At 41.2% G+C, this 17,483-nt stretch overlaps 1 protein-coding gene across 2 annotated transcripts; it reads left to right on the plus strand.

The window, feature by feature from the left end:
- Positions 1-7,588: 7,588 nt before the first annotated feature.
- On the plus strand, positions 7,589-16,626 carry LOC118090258 (uncharacterized). 2 transcript variants are annotated; one of them, XM_035125741.2, is made up of 7 exons: positions 7,589-7,821; positions 10,010-10,152; positions 11,435-11,521; positions 12,692-12,782; positions 13,663-13,831; positions 15,660-15,757; positions 16,338-16,626. In XM_035125741.2, the coding sequence occupies exons 1-7, from the start codon at positions 7,744-7,746 to the stop codon at positions 16,506-16,508; spliced, it is 837 nt and encodes a 278-aa protein (XP_034981632.1). In that variant the 5' UTR covers positions 7,589-7,743; the 3' UTR covers positions 16,509-16,626. The 2 variants fall into 2 exon arrangements, with proteins under 2 accessions (XP_034981632.1, XP_088531444.1); XM_088675318.1 differs by lacking the exon at positions 11,435-11,521 and having other exon boundaries at positions 7,668-7,821.
- Positions 16,627-17,483: the final 857 nt, after the last annotated feature.

Raw genomic sequence — 17,483 nt, forward strand, 5'->3', positions numbered from 1 at the left:
AACAGAAGTGTCAGACCCTATATATATACAGAGGGTATATATATAGGAGCAAGCAGTGAGTGAAGATCTACATCCTTGCCTTATGGGTGGGCCACCCTACACCCAGTTAGGAAGCCACAATTTCCTCCTGTTCTGCAGAACCTTTGATACCTCTGCTTTCATCTCCACCCCATACCCATGCCTCCTATTCACTTTCTCGAGGCTGTGCATTTTGTAGGTTTTAAAACAGATGTACATAAATACACAAAGGATCAGGTTCTTCATGTACCTGCTATGGTGCAATTGGCTACAGAAATTGGATATGTTACATCAGGGGTCCCCAAACTACGGCCCCCGGGCCGGATGCGGCCCAATCGGCCTCCCAATCCGGCCCGCGCCGCCCCCCGCCGCCCGCTGCCGCCGCCCGCTCTTACGGCGCGCGGCGCGGCGACGATCAGAAAAATGGGCAAAAAATCGCCGAAAATCCATTTTGCGCATGCGTATGGGCCTCTCCCGACCCAGAAGAGGTCATTTCCGATGCACTTCCGGGTCGGGGGAGGCCCATACGCATGCGCACAAGCGATTTTCGGCGATTTTCCCCCCGCCCGTGTGCGTGTGCGCATGCGCACGGGCGCGCACTCCCCCGCCCTCCGGCCCGCTGCGCGCACACTCCCCTGCCCTCCGGCCCGCCGCACGGTCGGCGCGGCGGGTACCGGCCCACTGCGCGGTAAGTCTGGGGACCCCTGTGTTACATCAATAGATCAGAACCCTAAAATATTAACCAATGATGTGGTCAGTTCCTACGGTAGCCTAACATTACATTTGCTCCTAGATTATGAGAATGTTGCATCTTAATCTGCACCTTATATTTCCAGGTTGTGAAAGTTTTGTGGGAGTTTACAGTTTTAGTGTATAAACTTAGAATATAATAAACACAATTGTATTTATTGCATCACTATGCATCACTTTAAAAAACTTTTAAGCAATATAATCTCATATCTGCGGACAATAAAATGCTACACACACACACACATTGCATAATGCTTAAAATATGTTCACAGTTTGACTTCGAAATACCTATTTGTTGCATTTATTTATCACCTTTCTGTCAAGTTCCTCCAAACAGTTTATAATTTTAAAATACTAAAATATATGATATAAAATGTAAAGTTAGCCCTAGATGGGGAGAGGGAAGTCTGACTGGAGCAGGTCTTAGTGTTGCTTTACTTGCCTTGGCCACTCTCTTCTTCCTTCTCACGGGGTAGATTACTGTTGGAGCAACTGGACATGAGAAAGGCTTCATTTCCTTCATAAGTGTAAATCACTCCATGGATTAGCTAATTGCAAGTGTGTGGCCAGCCAAGCCAGCTGCTATGGTAATGGCCCAGTGCCCCTACTATATCTGTGATAGATGCATGTCAACTCAGTAGTGTCCATTAATCAATTAGCCAGTCAGTGTTACTTGTCAAGTGTAACATCTTGAATTGCTGAACTTATTTAGAGCAATAGAGATACTTTGTACTTTTATGTATCTGTGTATATCCATATCTGCCTACAACCTACAAGCTGTATATCTACATCCAGAATTGTGGAAATACAATTACTGTATGGGAAAATTTTCACAACTCTGCTCTCTCTAAAATTTGTGTTATGCTATGCCCCACATGACAGTCATTTTTTAACCGGTGCCCACAGCACTCTTAAAATTTGAAATGTGCTCACTGGCCCTAATAATAATAATAATAACAACAACAACAACAACAACAACAACAACAATAACAATAATAATTTGTTATTTATACCCTGCCCATCTGGCTGGGTTTCCCCAGCCACTCTTGGAGGCTTCCAACAGAAGTATTAAAAGACAATAACTTATTAAACATTTAAAGTTTCCCTAAACAGGGATGTCCTCTAAAAGTCTGGTAGTTGTTTTTCTCTTTGACATCTGGTGGGAGGGCGTTCCACAGGGCGGGTGCCACTACCGAGAAGGCCCAGTGATTCCTGAGTTACAGGATTCTAGCAATTACAGTATATTGCAACTTGTTCATACCTACTACATGAAAGGCATGAACAGACATACTTGGGAGAGAAAATGTAGAACACAGGTGTGAATGGAGACCAGAATGCAGATCCTAAAACCCTAGTGCAATGGTATTCTAAGACTCAGGAGCCTCCACAAACTGTACCCTGTGAAACCTTTATAATCAGTTTTCAAATGCAGTGGCACATACTATGATCACAGTACTGTAGTAGTCTTTTGAAATAATATGACAGTCGGGGAGGAATTTAAGTAATATTATTTAAAAGATTATCGATTTTATGAAAATCATCCTGGATAGTATTGCAATGCAACCTTGAAGTGTGTGTGTGTGTGTGTGTGTGTGTGTCTGTGTCTGTGTGTCTGTGTATCACTGTCACTCTTTCTCTCTGAGTGTACTGTGTATGCAATATCTAGTGAAAGTATAATTAAATATTGGAACAGGAACTATAATTCCAAACACACTTTATAAAAAATTATGCACATGTGAAATATACAAATTTTATTTAACACTCTTCTGGCTTTTAAAAATATCTGTTGTAGTTTGGTTATAAGTGATATGAGCATTATTTTCCAGCACATTTCCCACATATTCATTTAGTATTCAGCTTTTATGTCCCAACTGCAGCTAACATATTTTTCCACCCTGATTTTTCTTGCTAGGGCATGCTTTGGAGACATTCTGTGTGGAGCCGGAATTATGCATAATGAAACCTTACTCACTGGAACATGAAGGCTGGTATGTAGAAAACTGCTTCTACTTTATTCATAATGCAGAAGTGGCAGGATCAGCTTCTGAATAATAATGAATAATAATTGATTCATTATGATATGATGAATCACAGACAGCTTGGGGACTCTTAAAAACTACTGTAGGCAGCCCCCCAAAGTACCAACATACAAAGAAAGGGATTTACAGTGCAGTCCTAAACATGCCAGCTTAGAAGTAAGTGCTATTGAATTCAATGGGGCTTTCTACCTCCTGACTTGCACAACAGATAGAACAGCGAGCCTGTATGTAGCAATAAAGCTGAGACCGTTAACAATCCTATCTTTCTTTTTATTTTATTTTTTGAAAAAATATACATCTCATTTGTATTATGTTTTTATTTTGTGTGTGTGTGCGCGCGCACACACCAAACCTGCTACTTGCCACAATGTCTACTAGACTGGTAAGGGCTGTGAGGAAGTCATGGAGGCATGGCCAATCAGTTCAGAAGGGTGTAGCCAGTTGCTCCCGGGTTCCCCCCCCCCTTCTTCCCTTGTAAAGATACTGTGGACACTTAAGCATACCTATGACAAACTTAGGTGCTACTTGAAGGATTTTTTAATTTTGTTTCAATTATGCAAATACTTAGCACCGAACTGGATTGTTCACTCTTTGGGTTAGAAGTTCTTATTTTAATTGTGTACATGGCCATCTACATTGATGGTGGTATATAAATAAATAAATCACCAACATTAGTAAGTTTTATTATTTAAGAGCACCCTGGTTTCGCTGAACAATAGTGAATACCTGTGCAAATATAAGCCTTAGTTCTTGAATTTACATGCGGCAAAGTTATAGTGAAAGTATATTAAAATGTCCCAGGGGTGTGAAACTGTGTTGCTCCAGATTTCCTTGGACTCCCATCAGCCCCAGCCAGCATGGCCAGTGGTCCTGAATGAAGGGAGCTGGGAGTCCAGTAACTTCCACATGTTTCCAGTTCTTGCTGTAAATAAGGATTAATTATTTCAAAAGGATTCTGATGAAAGAACCATAGCTCAATGGAACAGTGATAATAACAGAGCTGTATTTTTATCCCAGTCCCTCCAACTGCTCAGTTTAGTTCACCGTGAATGACAGATGCTTCCTAGCTGTTGAACTGTGCTCTGATGTACCTTTCATAACCCCAGGAAGTCTATATTTCATAACACTGACTTTCATAACTTGACTTCTTGGTGCTGTTGACTAAAAATAGCCTCTGCCTGATGAGACTGAAATCCTTTTGATCACCAGGTGTCATTATGTTTTAAAAAGTCATGTAGCCTCTGTAAAAGTTGCACTTCATCCAGGTTTCTGCAGTTTCTATCTTCTGTAGAATGAATGTGCAATGTTTCTATATCCTGATTTAATTTAGAGAGATGCAATGAAATAAAGAATTACTCTGCTTCTGAAGGACCAAAATCCAACAGCACAATCCTACACGTCTACTTGGCTATAAATTCCAATGAGTTTAGTGGGGCTTGCTCCCAGGTAAGCATATACATGATTTGCATGCAAAAGGTCCTAGCTGAAATCCCAAGTGTCTCCAGATAGGGCTGAGAAAAACTGTAACCCTGTGTATCTGTTGCCAGTCAGTGTTAACAATAGTGAGCTAGATATACCAATGACATGACTTACTAGAGGGCAGCTTCCTATGTTCCTTTAAAAGATCTACAGAGAGGAGTCCCTTCAGCAGTGGGTCAGTTTATATGCCTAGTTACCAGAAGGTTGGTGATTCGAGTCCACCCAGGGATGGCTGTGAGCAGGATTCCTGCATTGCAAGGGGTTGGATTGGATGACACTAAGACTGCAATCATATACACACTTACCTGGGAGTAAGTCACACTTAACAGGACTGTTGGATTAGTCATATTCATATGCCAGTTACTTCTTTGCAGGGCTATTTTTCAGCTGGAACTCACCAGTACTCAGTTCCGGTGCCATTATAAGAGAACAAGAGTGAGTTCCAGCACCTCTTTTCCTATAAAAATAGAACTGTTTATTTGTTCAATATCCTATTGGTGTTACTTGGAGCCCTGTTCATGCAACCATAACCATGATTATGAATTTGTGGAGATGGGAGTAGGATTGTGTCCTTATTACTCGGAAAATTTGGCATAGACATGGAATTGCTACGGTATATATCTGGAGACCCTGCATTTTGTAGAATTACTGATCACACTGCAGAGCCAACATGCCTACATTTATATGGGGTAGTATTCAACTAAGTTATAGTTGAAACTGAAATGAATGAACATGACTAAGTTAGATCCATTAATTTCAATGGCTTTACTCTGTGTAAAACTTCGCTGAATACAGTACTACCCATGCAGATTCATAGCTGCCAAGTTCTCCCTTTTTTAAAGGGAAATTCCATTATGCTGAATAGGCTTCCTCGCGAGAAAAGGGAAAACCTGGCAGCTATGTGCAGATTTGGGGCAGAATTCAATGCAGCACTAAAGAGATCATTCCATCAGCACAAGCATTTCTGTTTGTCTGGTGGAAAAATCTCTACTTCCACTGCCACATGTTCTCCTGATCCTCCAGAGTGTATTGCCATGGTATGTGATTCTGATTGTTCTTTCACATATTCCTATCCAGAAATATGGTCACATGAACAAGAGAGAGTAGGCTGGTGCTCAGAGAGGCTACATAGGACTTTACAAGTTTTTTTAAAATAAATAAAATAATTAAAATGCTATTTGAATTAGGTCTCAAAACCAATAGCAAGGCAGTGAAGGCCTTTCAGAGCTGGCAATACTTGATCAGCATGATGGTCTCAGTTCAACTGGTCATACTCCTCTGAACTAGTTGAAGTTTCTAAAGAAATTTCCTAGGCAGCCCTATTTATAAAATATGAGAGTAAAACAGAAAACCCAGAGAATCCTGGATGTTTGCAAGATTAATTGTGACAAGATTATGTTTTTATGGAAGAGGCTGGTGTTAGCATACAAACTGCAGATGCAGCTAATTTGGGCATCCATTATGACGGCTACAAACACCAGTAATCTATAAATGAGGCTGTGTGCACATTACCAGTGTAAGATACAGACTCTGCATTTCTGTCCCATTTGCACATATGTGTTTCCCAATTGTACAGTGGCTGGTGGGTAGAGAAGGGGTGTGGATGCCTTCATATGGATTGCATTTTCATGCATTTTGCCCCAAACCAGGTTTGATCAAAATGGGGGGAGGGGGAATATGACCTAGTTGCATTTTTAGTCAGCAGTGTGTCTAGAGAGGTTTGGGGAGGAGAAATTAGCAGTAATTGGAACAAATAGCCCCATCCCAGTATGCCATAAATATTAGGAATCTCTACATATATTTGATCTTAATAGTGATCTTATACTGAGACTGTGTTCTGATCTATTTCACTTTCACTGTAATTGCATTTGTTGTTGTAAATTACAGTAAGTCCACAATTTATGTGGGGGTTAATATTCTGGGGATTATGCCTACAGCCAAAATTGTGCACAGTGAAGAGTCAAGACACATTGGTTGCCAAAGTCTTTTCCCCGGATGCCTACTCCTTTAAAAAAAAATAAAGGAAAAAAGGGGGGAGCCAAGTGTGTAAAGCTGAATATGCACAAGTTAAATGTGTGTAACTTGTGGGCTTACTGTACTGAATTTTCCAATAGGTCTGCCGGTCGTGTGACATGAAATTGTAACAAACTTCCCTGTAACCTGTGCAGCTGCCAGCTGGTAAATTAGGAATAACTTTGCTAAATCTAAATTGCTAACTGTAACCCTAGATGTAAATCCTACAGAATGGGACTTATGTGGATACAGGATCATAGCTAAATAGCTCATGGCTGCAAGCACTCATCTAGAAGCAGGTGCATTGTGCATCTAAATTTAGTACTGCAGGATCTTACAGCTATCCAGTTTCTTGAGTTTTCTAATAATTTATCTTTTAAAGTGTTGACATATATTATGATAAGCCAGAGCAGGACACAACCCTTACTTTCCAGTTCCTTTTTGTTCTTGTCTAGTTAATCCAGCAAAAAATAGCCTGGTTTGTTAGGCTTCAAATAAAAATGAAAAGTCGTTTGTATTTTTATATAAAAGGTTTGCTCAACTAACTTTCAATCAATTCATTGTGCCAGTAAGTTAAGCAGGTGTCTACCATTCTCAAACAGTGCAGGATAACACTCAGATATACTATTTAGCCTTAAAGATTGGCAATATGAAATTCATTAAACACCCACGACGTTAAATTTTAATATTTTGGCTGTTTCCAGAAGGGAAGCTGTGAGAGTCTCTTGCAGTGAAAACAGAAAGTATTGTGGACCCTTAAAAGCTAACGATTTCTCCCCATAATAAATGTGTATCTTTAGAGTTCTACAAAAGCCAATGCTATACTATATTTTGGCAGTTTCAAGTTCGTAAGTCTTTGCGTGCATGTTAACTCTTCTATATTCTCAACGAGCTTTGACCGCAAAAGAACTTCCTTTCAAAACCGAGTCGCCATCTCTTTATTACGTTTCAGTGCCGGGCTGGGGACACCGGAGTCACTTAGCCAAGTCAGAATCTTGTCACCATGGTAACCCAGAAGCAGAAATTCCGAAGCGGGGCCTGAAACTGCAGTCGCGTTTGGATGACCTCATAGAATTCTTTCTACCAACGTAAACAAGTCGGTTTCGCTCCCTTTCACTATTTGTGCTTTAGCGGCGTGGGGCCAGCCTATGAGTAGGCAGGGTTTTTATAATATTCATCGGGCGCAGGATACATGGTTTTTCCGTCTGTTGCGAATCCTTCCGTACTACTTTTACTCATGTAGCGCAGGCGCGACATTGGACAGCCCGCACGTGGGGGCCTTTCCTCCCGTTGCAAACTCGTCGCAGATGATAGGCTTTTAAGTTTAAGCCATTGAACTTGGAAACCCGGCGGCTTCGGCCTGATAAAAAGGAAGGCCCCTCCCCTCCCGCCGTTTCATTGGTTGTCTCTTTCGGGGGAAGGGCGGGCACGTGACCCTCCCCGGATGTTTGGCGTCCACTCCGTGTGGGAGGCTGTAGGAGGGAAGTGGATGGCGCTGCCGTCAGTTCACAGGTGCCTCCAAGTGAGTGACGGAAAGTGGCTCCCTAGGCGGCTACTGTCAGTGTCTAGAGAGACGCATCCGGTTCACCTCAAGGGGGTGGCGGCTGGGCGGATCCCGCTCTCTCCCCGTATCTTTTGCCCTTGTTCCAAACACACACCAGCCTTTCTTGTCGATTGAGGTCCTCTGCAGATTTCCTTCCTACTGCCATACACCGTCCCCCCCCCCCCCGTGTTATCTGCAGCGAGAGCCTTTTGGGTTGTGGCATCTCACTTTCGGAATTCCCTCCAAATGGTGTTGGGCGACAGCCAAAGAACTTTTATTGCTTTTGTGATACTGTTTGTCATTGTTCTATGATGATTATGATGATGAACAACCCTGGAAGCTTTTTGTTTGAAGATGTGGTATATAAATTATTTTAAAAAACAGTATGTTTCACTCAACCCCCCCCCCCCAACCCCAGCAGAGGGCTATGTATCTTTAACAGCTAGTTAGAACCTAAAAAGATAGATTCGGTGTTCCTCTCCACAAACTGGGAAGAACGGCCCATATTCATTTCTTATAGCTGCCATACAGCTGTTTATAGCATATAAACAGAGGAAAGACACCAAGTTATTGCTCCTTAATGTTTGCTAATTCATTGTCATAGTTGTCAACCCTCCCTTTTTTTTGCGGGAAACTCCCTTATTCCAGCGCTGTTTTCTGCTGCTATCCTGGATTGTTAGATATACCGTAGACTGTCCCCGGGACAGGTGATCCCTTATTTTCTAATCCGAAAGTTGACAGCTATGCTCATTTTATATATTTAAATTTATGCATTTGCCCAGCAGGAAAGTGGGCTGAAGGAAACAAATATAAAGTGATCTTAACTCATAGTAAACATTACTTCCTATTCACATCACTCTAGAAAACATTTTTTTAATTTTTAGTTTTGCACTAACACTGGTGTTGCAAGAGAGAGACTAGCTGGCCAGGGATGTTTTTGGGACTTCCCTGGATCTTCAATGGTCTGTGCCCAAAGATAAACATGGACATATACTTGACCCCATAATTTTACAATAGAATTTGTTAGACCGTGGCAGATAAAATATTTTCTCACCAAGACAAGACAAAGTATCCTGGCAATGCTATTCTTGTACATTTATTTAGTACATTTGGTCATGTAGTGTGGCTGTGTATGGGGGCATATGTGAGTTGGATTGAGAAAAAGTGGTATGAGAGCTGATTGTAGGCTATATATAAGTAATATCTAATAAGCTTAGATAGGATAGAAGGGAGTGCATACTTTTTTAAACTCTGAGAAACACTGATTTAACACAACAGTATGCAGAGCTCTAGGAAAGAACATAAAATGACATAGCCTTAAAGTTTACTGTCTAGATGAAAAAGTAGTGGTGGGATAAATTAAAATTATAAGGATGTGCTAAAGAAATTACGTACCTTTGAGAAGCAGATAAAGCATAGCTGTCCTGGTTTAGAAAATTCCTTTATGAACATTTTGAGGCAGGATAAAAATGACTTAATTATGAAGGAAATGGCAAAGATGGCATACAGGAAGAAGATGCATATATTAAGAGGAGGAATAAAGTAAGATAAAAAGAGAGAGGGCCAGTTCTGATGTACTGGTTGATGTGCATGGGTTGACTTGAGTCATGTTTCTCTTTAGTTGCCTAGCAGACCTGTATCTGTTGAGTGGTTTTCAACTCTTATTAGAGTTAAAGGAGCTAGTTAGTAAAACTACCTGAAATAAGGGCTACTTAGTAATAGTTTTTATATAGTATCATGTTTTACTCAGATTTGTGCTCAAACTCAGCGGTTTTTTAATTGAAAGAATGCTAGTTACAATAACCACAATACTGCACATGATATAAAATAAAAATATCACTACAGTTCTAGGCCAGTTAATATCCCAACATATCCTAAAGCTAATAACTCTAGTGTGTGCACCCCTCCTTTTTTCATATAGGGCTGGAAAAATCCCCCAACAGTTCTTCTGGCATTTCTACAATGTGAAATAGGAAAAAAAATGTTTTTCTGAGTTTGGAAACTAACATTCTAGGTTAGGTTTTGCGAGTATTTTGATTAAAGGGAGAACATCCTTAAAGAAGGAAAGCTAAAGTAGGATGTTTTACACAGTGATAACTATTCAATTGCACTAGTTAACTGCATCTGTTCCTAACATAAGAAACATTTTTTCTCTTCCCTTTTCCAGCTCCAACAAGAAAATCAGTTGCTGCTTAAAAAGCTGAGGCACGTACGCCTAAAAAACAAGCAGTTGGAATATGATTGGGCACAGTTACAAGAACAACTGCAAGGGCAAAAGAAGTTACTGCCTACTTGTGTCACAAAGAAAGAGTAAGACTATATATATCTTTGCTCCTTAGATGTCCATGTTTCCAGCTAAAGATTTGATTTAGACCCAGCCAGCATAGCCAATGGTCAGGGGTGATAGGATCTGTGGTTTGACAAACCCTTGGGCAGGAAGAGCACAGGTTGTAGTTTGCTATGCATCAGGTTTGAAGTAAGGTTGCACTTTGCAGTCTATGAAATCATTTCAAACACTTTTCAAAACATTTAAATTTGAGTTTTGGGAGTGTTTATACTATGACGCATGAAAAAGTATGTTTTTGGATAGATGGATTTATACTTTTCTCTTGAAGGATAAATATTGAAGATTAATTCCTATTCTTGACTCGTTAATTTTTTGGGATTATTAGACAGATATTGTCTCCCATGCGCAGCCATGCTCTGTAAATTGTGCTGGGTCTTCAAATAGCTCATTATATACTTCCACAGACTTTGTAGCTTTTTGAGGTACCTAATGCAGACTGCAGCTATGAGATATTATAGGAAAGCTGACTTAAGAAGCAGTAGTTTGGGAATCCATAATTGCTCTTATGGTCATATTTGATGTAGTACTTTAGGTAATATTTGCAGAGTTTTTACATTAAAGTACTCCTAAAGCAAGTCTGTGTGAGTTGAAGACATTGAACGAGGACTATGTTCACAGTAGTAGTTTATATATAATAATAAAACTATGGGGCAAGTAAATCTGCCATTGAATGAATTAATTATTTATTGTCTGAAAATGTGATAAATTAATGCTTTTTAAGAGGTGGAAATATTATTATTTCCCTGAAAAAAATATTTCTGTCTGAGCAAAAAAACAATTTCACCAAATGTAAATCTTGACTGTCCAGCTGAAAAATATTAATGAACATATATATTCAGTCCCCCCCCATGCATTTATATCCCATCTTTTTCCAGTCATATCCCAAAGCAGTGTACATGTGGTTCCTAGGGTGTCTCCTATACAGCTACTTGCCAGACCTAGACCTGCTTAGCCTCAGCAAACTGATAGCCTTCATACCATGTTCTGATGCATGTGCCTTTAGGCCATGTGACCATGTTCTATGATCAATGATAATGTACTTTGGTGAACTTCTGTTATCTCATTGTTGTTTTTCCTAATAATATATCCAGATAATAAAAATCAAAATACAAGTATGTAGCTTTTGAGGCCACAGATTATTTTTTGCATTAACGTTTTTAATTGCTTCAGAATATACTATTAAGATAGAGAAAAATGTTCATGCTTGGGGAAGAGATTTTAAATTATCATATTTGTTTAACTTAGTGTGCCAGTTCAAACAGAAATCCACTTACCCCTTAAAGGCGATGGGTTTTATCGTAAGGAACATGAAGGAGTAAAGGAAAATGCTAGGTAAGTTGTGCAAGTATAGTTAGATGTATCTCTGCTATGAATCTGATTCTGTGCATATTTACGTAAAACATTAGTCCAGTTGTGGTCATGGAGATGTATTTCCAGTTAAGCGTGAATAGTATTGCAGCTGAGATAAAGAAAAACAATCCCCTCTCTTTTTTAAAAAAAAATGAGCTTCTATTTTGGCATGTTACATTTTTGTCAGTGGTTTCATCCAATTTACTGCTGTGTGAGTTACATTATTTTCTCATAATAAACAGTTATTATCAGCTAGCAAATCTTGCTTTTGTCAGCTAGGCCATTCTAAAATTGTGTCACCAAGTCCTCAGTTAGATTCTTTTTACTCTAGATCTCACTGGGGTCAGTAGGTAATTAGGGTTCCCCTTCCTGCTGCCACTGCTATTATTGCTACAGTCCTTCTCAGATCTGTAGAGTTGGGCAGGGAGTCCTTTTCTGCTGGTCATGTCCATAGCTGCCAAGTTTTCCCTTTTCTTGCGAGGAAGCCTATTCAGCATAAGGGAATTTCCCTTTTAAAAAGGGAGAACTTGGCAGCTATGGTCATGTCTCAAACTTCCCCATCTCAGCTTCCTTCTGCACCATTCCTGAAATATACTCGGAGTCCTGCAGTGATTTCATGCTCTTTATTGCAACTTGTAAAACAGTGATTGAATTTCCCTCCAAACCTCTGGCTTTTATATACATCATTTACACAATGAGTCCTGTCTGATTGGCTGATTCTGCTTTCCTCCTGGAGCCTTATTGGTCTCCTCCTGCATGCCAATCAGTTGTTGCATTCTAGGATCCTTCCTGCCTATTGTTCTAGGATCGAAGCTTAGTACATAACAATTTCCCTGTAGTCCTGGAATTGTGACCAGTGGTAATAGGCCAAGGGCCTCTCCCGGTATACAGTACTTGCCCTTTTCTCTTCTTTTTACTCAACATTGTCACCCACACCCAGCCATTCCACCTCTGTAAGCCTCATCTTTCACATTCTGGATGTCAGTGTTTATCAAATCAAATCAAAACAAAACAAACACTTTGCATGTAGTGAATGGAACCCACCAAGCCCTGCTGCCAGTTCTTTTCAGAGGGGTTTGAACAAGCATTTCTGTATCTGTATCTGTATTAGGAAAATCAGCAGTTATCATTCTTGTCTGTTTGCTCTTCCAGAGTACTCCAGTTGTATCATAATCTACAGAAAAGGTATAATAAAGAATTAAAAACAAACCAAGGACAATGTGAAACCATTGCAAGACTTTCTGTAAGTTCTGGTCATATGATTTCATGTAAACTCTTACTTTAAGAGAGTACTCAAGATTTAGGGCTTGCCCACACTGGAATTTACTGTGTGTTTTCAGCTGTTTGTGTTCCATCTAATTTGCATAGTCCTCATGACATTTCCCTCAACAATGCCAATCTCAGTGATTCCCTACTGTAAATTTATCTGATATGGGGATAATGCAATTAGTAGTGGGGTTTTAGGGGAGGAGCCTTCTTTAGGCTGGCATTTTAATGGCCAGGATTAGTCAAGTGTTGGATAATTAACCATAATTTAATTGGACATTTTGTTTTTATTGTGCCTTGTTTTATTGTTAACTGTTAATATAAGCTCCAAACTCTTGGGAGCATGGGATAGACATTAGCTTTCAGCATCTGATGTAGCAAGGGTGATTTGCATAAAGAAAGAAAATAAGCAAGCCAATATTTTCTTTAACACATGGCTGCATGTTTAAGATCCTCTATGGATGAAAGACATTGTGTTTAGCATTTGGATTTGCTTGCATAGTGCATTTATTGGATTGGAGGTGCATGCACCCTTGCCAATAGATGAGTGTAGCTGACAGTCCTGAAGACGCTTGTAAAAATTCATATAACTGACACAAAACTGATTGACAGAAAATGAACATTATGCAATGTATGACATGTTGCAGGCATAGATTGAGTCAATAATGTTTCTCATTTCCATCTCACACTTTCATCTTTTGATTTGGATGGGAATCTGACTCCTTTTCTCTCACGTTTTTGTTGCTAGCTTCTAATGCCAATAAAGTTTAGTAAAGTGTGTAAAGTGTGCTTCCAAGGATGCTAGATATAGTATTAATTTAAATGCTTATTACAAATACTCTACTATTTTATCATAGATGAAAATTAATGATATGGAATACCAGCTTGATTTAGCAAACCAAAAGATGAAGAAGCTGGAAAGTAAAAAGATGTTACCAAAGGACAAACCTGATCCACTACAGGAAAAAAATGGGTCTTACAAATGTGTGTGTAAAAAGAAGGGGAGCTGTTCCTGCAAATATTTAGGTAAACATATACTTTGTGATCATGTTTCTTAGGCATGTTATGTCTGAATAAAGTTATTAAAATTATAACTGAAACAATATCTACAATATTCATGGAGGTTTCCCACTAGCTGGGTTAAATTCCAATACTTTCTTTGATACAGGGCGTTATTATAAAAGAAAATTGCCTGAAGATACTGTATAAGCATATTTTGTAAATTATGAATATGTAACATAATTTAGCTTTAGTGAGCTCCTAATGGTTTTTCTGGGGACGCAGGCAGTGCTGTGGGTTAAACCACAGAGCCCAGAGCAGGGGTCAGCAAACTTTTTCAGCAGGAGGCTGGTCCACTGTCCCTCAGACCTTGTGGGGGGCCAGACTATATTTTGAAAAAAAAATATGAACGAATTCCTACAGGGGCGTACCCAGGATCAAAATTAGGGGGGGCAAGGGGCGGGAGGGGAGGGGCCACAGTGGGAATGTGGGCGGGGCTACGTGGCCTGCGCCTCCCAGTTCTTCCGAGGAGGCGGCCCCAGGCTCCCGCTCCCGGCACGAAGCTCCAGAGGCGTGCGGGAAGCGCAAGCTTGTGGCTGCCTCCTCCGCGCCTCCAAGCTGTTTCAAGGAGGCGGCCCCAGGATCCCGCGCCCAGCACGAAGCTCCAGAGGCGCAGGGAGCGTGAGCTTGTGCCTGCCTCCTCTGCGCCTCCCAGCGCTTTCAAGGAGGCGGCCCCAGGCTCCCGCGCCCGGCACGAAGCTCCAGAGGCGCACGGGGAGCGCGAGCTTGTGCCTGCCTCCACGCCTCGCAGCTCTTTCAAGGAGGCGGCCCCAGGCTCCCGTGCCCGGCACGAAGCTCCAGAGGTGCACAGGGAACGCAAGCTTGTGCCTGCCTCCTCCGTGCCTCGCAGCTCTTTCAAGGAGGCGGCCCCAGGCTCCCCCGCCCAGCACGAAGCTCCAGAGGCGCGTGGGGAGCGCGAGCTTGTGGCTGCCTCCTCCGCGCCTCCGCCCCTCCCTAGAAGCAGGGCTGGTGGGCGGAGGCGGAGCCCAGCCCAGCGGAGCGCGAGTTCAGCGTTCCCGCCCGCCGCGCCGCACTCTCTGGTTCCCCGCTGCGCTTGGCCTTGCCAGAGGGCGCGCCGGGGAGCTGGAGGGAGGGTGCGGCGCGGCGGGAATGGCGAACTCGCGCTACGCCGGGCTGTGCTCCGCCTCTGCCCACCAGCCCTGCTTCTAGAGTAGGGCAGCTGCCCTAACTTGCCGAATGGTGGGTACGCCCTTGAATTCCTATGCCCCACAAATAATCCAGAGATGCATTTTAAATAAAAGGACACATTCTACTCATGTAAAAACACCAGGCAGGCCCCACAAATAACCCAGAGGTGCATTTTTTTTTTAAAAAAAACCCACATTCTACTCATGAAAAACATGTTGATTCCCAGACCGTCCACGGGCTGGATTTAGTAGGTGATTGGGCAGCATCCGGCCCCCGGGCCTTAGTTTGGGGAACCCCTGGCCTAGAGCTTGCTGATCAGAAGGTTGGAGGTTTGAATCCCTGTGACGGGGTGAGCTCCCGTTGCTCGGTCCCAGCTCCTGCTAACCTAGCAGTTCGAAAGCATGTCAAAGTGCAAGTAGATAAATAGGTACCGCTCCAAGTGGGAAGGTAAACGGCGTTTCCATGCGCTGCTCTGGTTCGCCAGAAGCGGATTAGTCATGCTGGCCACATGACCTGGAAGCTGTACGCCGGCTCCCTCGGCCAATAACGTGAGATGAGCGCCGCAACCCCAGAGTCGGTCACGACTGAACCTAATGGTCAGGGGTCCCTTTACCTTTACCTTTACTGGTTTTTCATTGTACTATAGACCAGCTGCTTTTTGAGATTCAGCATCTGAAGATGGAAAATGAATCATTATCTAAGGAAAGAAGAATGTTGAGAAATGAGCTTGCTGCATTAGACAAGGTAACTTTATCATTACTTATTGCACTTATATACCACCTTTCTGCCAAAACATCCAAGGTGATTTAATTTTCAAATACTAAAACAAATAAATGTTATAAAATGTAAAGTGGGGGAGAGGGGACAATCCGACTAGACAGGTCGCAGGATAGGGGCAGTCCAACAGTTTAGGTTTAATAAATGAGCTATTGAGTTCACTTCTTTGACTGGTCTTTTCAGTGTACAAAAAACAGCAACAACACCCCAAACTAACTGAGAAATTAACTAAAAAAATCTGTAATCAAGCCTTCAGTACCACACTGTGAACTTGTCCAGAAGATAAGTCCTCTAATTACTAGTTGAATAGGATTTGGCACACATTGCAGTTCACAAAATCTTCCATTGATTAGAATCTTGCATCTGTTAGATGTTAAGAGGAGTAACATTCCAATCAAATTAAAATTTGGACTTTTCATTAGCAAATCTTGAGTTCTTGTAAATCTTTTTTAAAATATGGTTTGTTTCCTATAAGTGTATTTCAGTGGTGAATACAAGAATGGACAAAGTGGGAAATTAAAATACTGTGTATGGTATTACTTTTTAGGATTTTTTTGATGAAATAGAAGATCTAAAATATGCACTTCAAGAAGCCATAAAACTTAATACTGAATATGAAAAGTGTTTGAAACAACTAAGTTCAACATACAGAATCACTTCTACATCAACTTTAAAAGCTGGTAGGCATCGTGGAACTTTAAATAAATCGTGGAAATAAAATGTTCAACCAAGATTATGAATAAACAGTTTAATATTGACTGTACTTTGCAATATTAACTTGCTTATGAGGAAGGCACTTATTTTGCAATAAAATCATGACTTTGACCAATTTTTAATCCTTTGCATAATTTGTGCAGTGCCTTTCTGCCTTTCTGCCTTTTTAATAAGTTATTTCTTGGTTTTGGATGTAACACTAAACTTTGGTTTAGCATTCTAGTAATGTACAGTACCTGCATGGAACTTTGTTCTTGAAAACTCTGGTACCCCCTATTTCTGTAGTATGTGACAGAGGTCAGAAGCATTCAGTTTTAATTTGAACAAACAACATATCCCCATTATAGCCCAGGGTTTCATAATTGTGGTTAGTTTAAACAAGCCATGATGAAACTGATATATTATTATTAATTAATTTATTAGATGCATTTTCCCACCACAAGCAACTCAAGGCGTTTTTACAAAAACAAAACCAAACCACAATCCTTGTATGCTCATTAACTATAGTTCTCCCACCAAACTCCCAACAGGCCCATTCTGGGGCAATCTATTTCCTAATCTGGGCATGGCCAATCCTGCCCAATTGCACCTCCACTGCAAGTGAGAGATAGAGAATGATATTTTCACTGGGTCTTAGAGGGTGAGAGGTGGTGGTCCCCAATATATCCTGCATCTGAGTTGTTTTGGGCTTCAACAATCACCAACACTTTGCTTTATGCTTGAAAGAGAATCTAGTAACAAGTACAGGGCAAGAACAAGTACCCATTAACATGCTTGCTGCTGTATTCTGGACGAAATGTAACTTCTGAAGACTCTTCAAAGGTAGACCTGCTGCAATAATCCAATATGGAAAGGAGTACTTCCCCATTCTGAAACCAGTTGAATCCCTATTCCAGAGTCTCACAATGAGCAGCTCTTAAATCTTGATTAGAGTAACCTTCTGTTAAGCCACATCTCACCACTGCAACAGGCAGCAGAT

The sequence above is a fragment of the Zootoca vivipara genome, chromosome 8 (genome assembly GCF_965207765.1).
Source record: "Zootoca vivipara chromosome 8, rZooViv2.hap1.1, whole genome shotgun sequence".
NCBI classification, from domain to species: domain Eukaryota; kingdom Metazoa; phylum Chordata; class Lepidosauria; order Squamata; family Lacertidae; genus Zootoca; species Zootoca vivipara.